Source organism: Psammomys obesus, unplaced genomic scaffold, assembly GCF_907164565.1.
Source record: "Psammomys obesus unplaced genomic scaffold, mPsaObe1.curated_primary_1811, whole genome shotgun sequence".
Taxonomy (NCBI): domain Eukaryota; kingdom Metazoa; phylum Chordata; class Mammalia; order Rodentia; family Muridae; genus Psammomys; species Psammomys obesus.
The window spans coordinates 16,633,915-16,642,348 of NW_026596131.1; the positions used below are offsets into that span (position 1 = coordinate 16,633,915).

The 8,434-nt window shown below is 38.7% G+C and overlaps 1 protein-coding gene across 1 annotated transcript; it reads right to left on the bottom strand.

Annotated features, from left to right (window-relative positions):
* Positions 1–875: 875 nt before the first annotated feature.
* On the bottom strand, positions 876–1,811 carry LOC129665697 (olfactory receptor 6C2-like). The gene has a single exon (XM_055592507.1). The coding sequence runs from the start codon at positions 1,809–1,811 to the stop codon at positions 876–878; it is 936 nt and encodes a 311-aa protein (XP_055448482.1).
* Positions 1,812–8,434: the final 6,623 nt, after the last annotated feature.

The following is an 8,434-nucleotide window of genomic DNA, read 5'->3' on the forward strand; positions in this document are numbered from 1 at the left end:
GGGACTTTTGACTTTTACCCACCTGTAATTTAGTCAAAAATTTCCCAGCATTCTCTTCCTCATTCCCCTCTCCAGCTTCTGATAACCACCATCCGATTCTCAACTTCTCCGAGACCAGCCCCTTATAATCCACACATCCGAAAGACACTTGCCTCTCTGAACTTGACTTTTTGTAGCACAATTACCTCTATCCCTCTGCATTAAAAATGATAGAATTCCATTTTACTGTCGAAAGTATTCCCTGCTCTGCATGTGCAACATTCTGATTGTGTTCTCACTGGCTTGTTCCCATTCCTCCTTTCTGTCTCTGAGGGCAGGGCACATGGGGGAATGGTATACATTTTATTTTTTGGTTTCTGTCCTCCTCTGTGTTTAGGACCTAAATAGTGCCTACCATTTAATAAATTAGTGAATAAATCAATTGAATGTTTTGGACTGGAAGAAACAATGACTTATGTTTTGCTGAAGATGTAAAAATCTTTTGGCAATTACTTCTCTATTGTTTTGTTTTACTTTATTATTTTTTGGTATTTTTTTTTGAGGCAGGGTTTCTCTGTGTAGCCTTGGCTGTCCTGGACTCACTTTGTAGACTAGGCTGACCTTGAACTCACAGAGATCTGCCTGCCTCTGCCTCCCCGAGTACTGGGATTAAAAGCTTTTGCCATCACACCTGACTTGTTTTGGTAGTCTTAATTGTAAAGTGAAACAGGGGTTATGATTTCTGAAAGCTGTTAACACACCTGGAAGCATGTGATCCCAAAAGAGGTTTGTGGGAGCAGGAATGTTGGTTGACCACAGTGAGCAAGAGTGTTCAGGAAAAGTTAACTTGACCCAGAAGTTGGGAAGTTTATCACCCAAGTTTATTGAGTTTGATCTTATTTGTTGGAAAACATTATAATTCTTTTTACTGAGGCACAGAAGGCTTGCTTGACCTGCCTATTCCTAAGTGTGTAGATGAAGGGGTTTAGCATAGGGGCAAGGGATGTAGTGAGAACTGTCACACCCTTGTTAATGGCCACCTCATCCTTAGCTGAGGGCTTGATATAGATGAAGATGCAGCTGCCATAGGTGATGGAAACCACGATCATGTGGGACGAGCAGGTGGAGAAGGCTTTTTTCTTCTGTTGGGCAGAAGGGAATCTAAGCACTGTCTTGATAATATAAACGTAGGACAGGATGACACACACCAGCGTTATAATGAGAGTCAGCACAGCACAGATGAGAACTGTCTGCTCCATCAACCAAGTGTCTGAACAAGAGATTTTTAGGAGAGGAGAAGCATCACAGATAAAATGATCAATGATATTGGAATCACAGAAGTCCAGATTTAGGCCGAGGCTAAGAGGCGGAATCAAAATACATAAACCAGCGACCCCACAGCAAAACACAAGCCTTCTGCAGACTGTGGCGTCCATGATGGTCATGTAGTGCAGTGGCCTGCAGATGGCCACATAGCGGTCATAGGACATGGCAGCCAGGAGAAAAAATTCAGTTACGCCGAAGAGATCAGTAAAAAATACTTGGCCGACACAGGCATTATAGGTAATTGTTTTGTCACCTGTTGCTATGCTATACAGGTATCTGGGGATGCTTGCAGATGTGAATGAGATCTCCAAGAGAGCAAAGTTTTTAAGGAAATAGTACATGGCTGTTTTAAGGTGAGGATCCACTAAGATGAGGGAGATGATGGCCAGGTTTCCAGTTATGCTCAGTAAATAGGTAAAGAAGAGAAAGATGAAGACAAGCGCCTGCAGTCGCTGGTCATCTGTCAGTCCCAGTAAGATGAAAGTTGTGACAGTGTGGTTCCTCATCACCAGGTTCTGGTTTCTTTTAGATCTGCAGGGAACGTTCAGAGACATTTTGGTATAGACTCACAGTTTGAAATTTTCCAGATTAAAAAAAATTATTATACCTCTAAAAAACATTACCCTTCAATTTCTACTGTGTAAGGACTTCTAACTCCTGTGGTTCTGCTATTGTTTGTTTGTTTTTTTTTTGCGGGGTGGGGGGAACAAAGACATTTTTTGGCTCAAGAATTGTGAAAATTGGCTGGAGTTTTGTGATGCATTTTCCAAGTGGGTTGCTCCTTTGTGAAGTGCTGAAACAAGCCAGATATCATGAGGTCACTGTGCACAATAAAGTTGTGTCAGGCCTCTATCCTAGTTCTACACTCAAAATGTTTAAATTCAGTCTACTGTAATTTGTGTTTTCACCCTGAAGACTTCCGGACTTAGCATCCATAAATGTACAGTGCATGTACACATATCAACTCAGCTATGTATGCACACACACACACACACACACACACACACACACACACACACTCACATACTTCCCTAGTTGCTCCCTTGAGACTGCCTCCTTATTGGGTTTTTCTGTCCCTCAGTGATCACTTAACAGTTCAGGATGGTACATAGCCCAGAAGACGTTAAAGCATGATAGAATTATGCAGAAAACACAATATTCTTTTGTGAAATGCTCTGATAAATACATTGCAAAGATGCTGCCTGTGATGACTCACGCTTTAATTTGCCCTTCCACGTAGACTAGTCTTAACCTCAAGATAAAACATGAATAAAAAATAAGGAAAATGACTAACCTGATTTAGAAGACAATAAGGGTTGTGACACAGGTGACGACACTTATATAAGTAAACAGTAACTACAATGGCTTTTCTACAGATTATGAGATTGGGAGAGTCAATTTGAAATATTTTTTTGTTGTTTTAGACCACTGACAAAATTATTAAAATTGGTATTGTCTTTATTCTTCTTTACTTAAAAAAATCATGGTATTTTTATCAGTTCCTATGTGTTAAAATATCATTATTCAAGAGATCCCCATTATACCCCTATCATTAGTTCTCTATGGCCTTTTTGATTCTCAGTTGTGGCCTGACATAATTCGTTTGATCATACTTCAGATACAACACATCCCAGTATTATAGTCTTTTCAATAAAGGTAATACACTATAATATGGATCGCATCCCAAGGACGATGTCTTAGCTACTGCTTCCAACAGGACAGCAGTGCTCTGTTCCCAACTCACGGGTTGATTTTCATTTCCCTACTGATTTTCAATTCTGGTTTAAAATCTTCTGGAGAGTTTCCTGCAAGCCTGACAACTGTGGCCTGCTGATTTGCATCTCTGCAACCCTTACTGCAAACATCACTGCTAGTAATCACAAGGAAGAGCGCTCCCTCAGGAATCTTGGAACGCGAACCTTCTTTTTTCATTATACTACTTGACACATCCCACAAGCAACTGGTTGTTTAGCAAATTCTTCTAAATGTATTTGTCTATTGCATGTTCTCCAGATGTCTATGAAGATATTTTCCTTTCTATTCGGACTTCTAATGCAAAGCATTTTCATATTGATTTTGTTTATTCACATTTTGTATGATTTGAACTGATGGTTAAGTATATTATTTGATTACATATAGTTTTAGTTAAAACTGTTTTTAGACAGGATCTTTATATGTAATCCAGGATGACTTTTAACCCCAATCCACTAGTCTCATCCTGGGATTAGAGACACACTTCACCACAAATGGCTACTTTGGTTCTTAAAGAGATCAACATTTTGCTCTGTTTATCTTTATAGATCACAACAGAGGAATTGACTTTTTTTTTTTTTTTTTTTCCGGGTGTTCTCAAAAAATTCCTCCCTGTCCCTTTCCAAGTGATGAGGGAGGGAGGATGGGATTGGGAGGGAATGAGGGAGGGGGCTACGGCTGGGATACAAAGTAAGTAACCTGTGATTAATATTAAAAAAATAAAAAATAAAAAATAAAAAAGTTCTGTATGACATAATGTGAATGAACTGAATATAATTTAACAACAACAACAACAACAAAATCCTTCTTCCTACTCTACCTCTAGTTTCAGAAGTGACACGGAGATTACACCACTGAGTAAACAATTAGGATTGTCACCATTGGTCTTTAGTAGTCAGGGCTATCAATGTAGCTAACTGATTTTTGTTTATTCTGTTCTCAAAATGAAATGAGGACAGAGACGTCTAATGAGGTAATTCAGTGTTTATCAATTTGTCAATATTGGTGATAGATTTCTCAGTAACCATCAAATTCCAAGTGCTGAGATTATAGGCATGTGTCTCCAGCTAAGGTTAACACTTAAATGCCAACATATTTTTCTACATAAAAATATCCCCAGATTATATTTACAGATGCAAATAAACTGTGTTGTATAAATAAAACAATCTTTATAAAATACAGAAATTATTACTTATATTAATTTCCCACTTTAAGAGTTAATTTTTCCTTTCATGATATAAAAAACTGAGCTCAAACAAAGTAAATATAATAAAGACAAGAAAATTGATTGTGCTTACCATATGACAGCCAACGATAAATTTTATTGGTTGTTGAAATTCCTAAACGGAGATGAATATTCTCATATTCACTTCTGGTCACCTTCCCCCTGTCAGGGTCACGGCTGCTTGAGGGTGCATAAGCAGTTCCGTAGAATCTGCTTTCATCGATTTTCTTGGGCTCCTCATTGTACTACTTTAGCCTTCGTCCCGTGAAAACAAGCAAATAGCATGCTATTAAGGCTGTAGGGTGTAAAGAATTATCTCCACTCATGATAGTTGTTACTTTGACTTATTAGAGCGACGAGAAGCTGCTGAATCTACCTTAATATTTGCTTGTTTGATAAAAACGCAACTAACTAAATAAACAGAATCCCTGGTGATATATGTTTACTAATGAATCTTCCGAGTAACCTAATTTCAGGTTTAAAAAAGTAAGCTAGGCTGTGCTTCTTTAGAGACAGTGTCTTTGGAGACAGGATACAGCATTGGATAAAGTTCATTAAGACTGCAGCAGGATCCTATTCTACATGAATCTACAGGCTTAGACATAATATGTAATGCACAAACTGAAATTATACCTAAAATTTATCTAACAAACCACATTTCTTGTTTAAAGCTTGTTATAAAATTATGTATTATATTTTATAAATTTTAATTAGTTAAGGAAAAATGGAGACAATACATAAAATTACATAATTAATTGCTGCTTTTACTATAGTAGTGACAATTTCAGATTTTGTTTTACAGTTTTCCCAATATGCTTATAAGTATTGCTTAAAATAATCTCTGAAAGACTTCTAGGTAAAAACGCATTTAGAAACCTAATCCATTTGACTTGGTGAAATGGGCAGGGTGATTGATACACAGCAATTTTTATTCCTGAAAGAAATAATAATTGTAAATGAATTTATCAATCCCAGCTGAGATATTTTTAGACAACAGATGAGACAGATAGTTCTTCACATCCTGTAGCTTTCATGTCATGTGAGCAGTGTTCAGCTGTCACCAGTGGCTAGGTGTCGGTTAGAGCAACTACAGGAAATCCTTCCCATAATAGTTAGCTGGATGGCCAAGGACTGGATACATAGTTGGTGGTGATTCCCGGGAGTTGAAGACTGTGACGCAGAACACAGTTTGTTCCAGTCAGTAGGAACTGTCTGACACTGACTTATACCCTCTCCTCCCATCCACACCAACAAGAGCTAGAACAGAGCCTGGAGTCCACCGGACTGATGGCTCTCTACGCCAGGGACAGATAGCTGATATATGAGCTGAGAGGCAGCAGCACAGTCTCTCATAAGGCTGATGGGTGAGGCTGGCAGGAATGTACAGGAAGAGCTCCCATCTTTGCCCCACAACAACACCATAGGTATCGAGGTTCTGCACAGCCCAAAGCTGGGCAGAACCAATCATTATATATACTTGACGGGACTGAAATGTGAGTCTGAACCCTAAGCAGCCTTGCCCTCAAAGTTCCCGCTAACGTCAGCAGGAAACTACAGCAAGGCTTCTACCCCATTTTTGCTAATACAGAGCTGCTGAACCAGATAGATCATCAAAGAGGAAATTGAACTGCTCAACTCAGTGCACTGGTCTAAACGCAACAATACATAATCCAGATTTGCTTTTACAGATTTGAACTAGAACATCAAAACCTACCCCACCAAGGAAAAAATATCAATTGATGTGACTGAAAAAAACCCTCATGTACTTTCATTACATTTTACATTTTTATTGTTAATTTTTTTATTGTTGGAAACTATTTTTAATAAGATTTTAATTGAAATTGAATGATATCTTTCCCATTTCCTTTGTTCCCTCTAGCTCATCCAAGCTACCTTCATTTGAACCTCTTCCATGTCCCCCCTCAAGTTGGTAGCCTTGTTTTCTTTGATTATTTTTACGTATGTATAGATGTATGTATGCACGTATATACGATCTTCTGAGGCTCTTTTTGTTGCATGTGTATATGGTTTAAGTGATGGTCCCTACATTGGACAACCAATAAGAAGGCTTATTTCTCCCTGGAGAGGTTCATTTTCCTCCCAGCTGTCATTAGCTCCCTGCAATTCTTTGTCTATGGGTGGAGCCATGATATTTCCCGCCTTCCACATGAACATGTGACTGATATTGCCATTTCCAACCTTGTGTACGCAGACATTTTAAAGAGGGACTGTTTCACAGTAGACATCCTGGTATTCTGACTCTCACAATCCTTTTGATTCACCTTCCACGGTGTTCAGAGATGCAAGAGCTGTGCTGTAGATGTATCCACTGGGCCGGGCCGGGCTCTCTACAGTCTGTTACAGGTTTCTGTGATGGTTTCCATTTGTTGTAAAGAGAGGCTTAATTAATGGCGGGTTGTAGCTATACTAATCTTTTCTGCATTGGATGGCATGCTGGTAATGCAGAGACTCAGAGCTGAACAGAGAATTCTCAACAGAGGAATCTTTATTAGCAAAGAAGCACTTAAATAAATATTCAACATCCTTAGTCACCATGGAATTGGAAATTAAAATGATTTTGAGATTCTTTGTCATACCTGTCAGAATGGCTAAAATCAAATACTTCATGTTTAGATCTGTACCCCAATTTTTATTGGGTTATTTGGTTTGTTGATGTCTATTTTCTTTAGTTCTTATGTATTTTGGATATCAGCCCTCTGTCTCGTGTAGAGTAGGTAAAGTTCTTTTTCCACTTTTTATGTTGCTTTTTGTCTTATTGACAGTGTCATTTGCCTTATAGAAGTTTCTCTGACAGCAATTTTCCTGACCTTTTAAAAAAGAACATATAGAAACATGATGAAGCAAAAACAGAAAATCCCCTCTAGGAGCAAGGCAACAGAGAACCTAGAGGCAGCCACCTTTTGCTGACATTCTTCAAAACCTGCTGGTTCCTCTGCAGCATTAGAAACAAGTTTCCCCTCAATGGAGAGAAACTTAAATCAATCCCACTGAAATCGGGGACAAGACAAGGCTGCCCACTCTCTCCATACCTCTTCAACATAGTACTTGAAGTCCTAGCCAGAGCAATAAGACAACTAAAGGAGATCAAGGGGATACAAATCGGAAAGGAAGAGGTCAAAGTGTCACTATTCGCAGATGATATGATAGTATATATGAGCGACCCCAAAAATTCAACCAGAGAACTCCTCCAGCTGATAAAAACCTTCAGCAAAGTGGCAGGATACAAAATTAACTCAAAAAAAAAAAAAATCAGAAGCCCTCCTGTATACCAAAGACAAAAGGGCTGAGAAAGAAATTAGGGAAACAACACCCTTCACAATAGCCACTAATAACATAAAGTACCTTGGGGTGACACTAACCAAGCAAGTGAAAGACCTGTTTGAGAAAAACTTCAAGTCTCTGAAGAAAGAAATTGAAGAAGATCTCAGAAGATGGAAAGATCTCCCGTGCTCATGGATTGGTAGGATTAACATTGTGAAAATGGCCATCCTGCCAAAAGCAATCTACAGATTCAATGCAATACCCATCAAAATACCAACTCAATTCTTTACAGACCTTGAAAAAAAGATTCTCAGCTTCATATGGAGAAACAAAAAACCCAGAATCTCCAAAACGATCCTGTACAACAACAGATTATCTGGAGGTATCTCCATCCCCGATCTCAAGCTGTACTACAGGGCAATAGTAATAAAAACTGCATGGTATTGGCATAAAAACAGAAAGGAGGATCAATGGAACTGCATAGAAGACCCAGAAATAAACCCACACACCTATGAATACTCGATTTTTGACAAAGAAGCCAAAACCATTCAATGGAAAAAAGACAGCATCTTCAACAAATGGTGCTGGTCCAACTGGATGTCCACATGCAGAAAAATGAAAATAGATCTCTATTTATCACCCTGCACAAAACTAAAGTCCAAGTGGATCAAAGACTTCAACATAAAACCAGATACTCTAAATCTGTTAGAAGAAAAAGTAGGGAACAGCCTAGAACTCATTGGCACAGGAGACAACTTCCTGAACAGAACACCAACAGCACGGGCTCTAAGAGCAACAATCAATAAATGGGACCTCATGAAACTGAAAAGCTTCTGTAAAGCAAAGGACACTGTCATCAAAACAAAACGC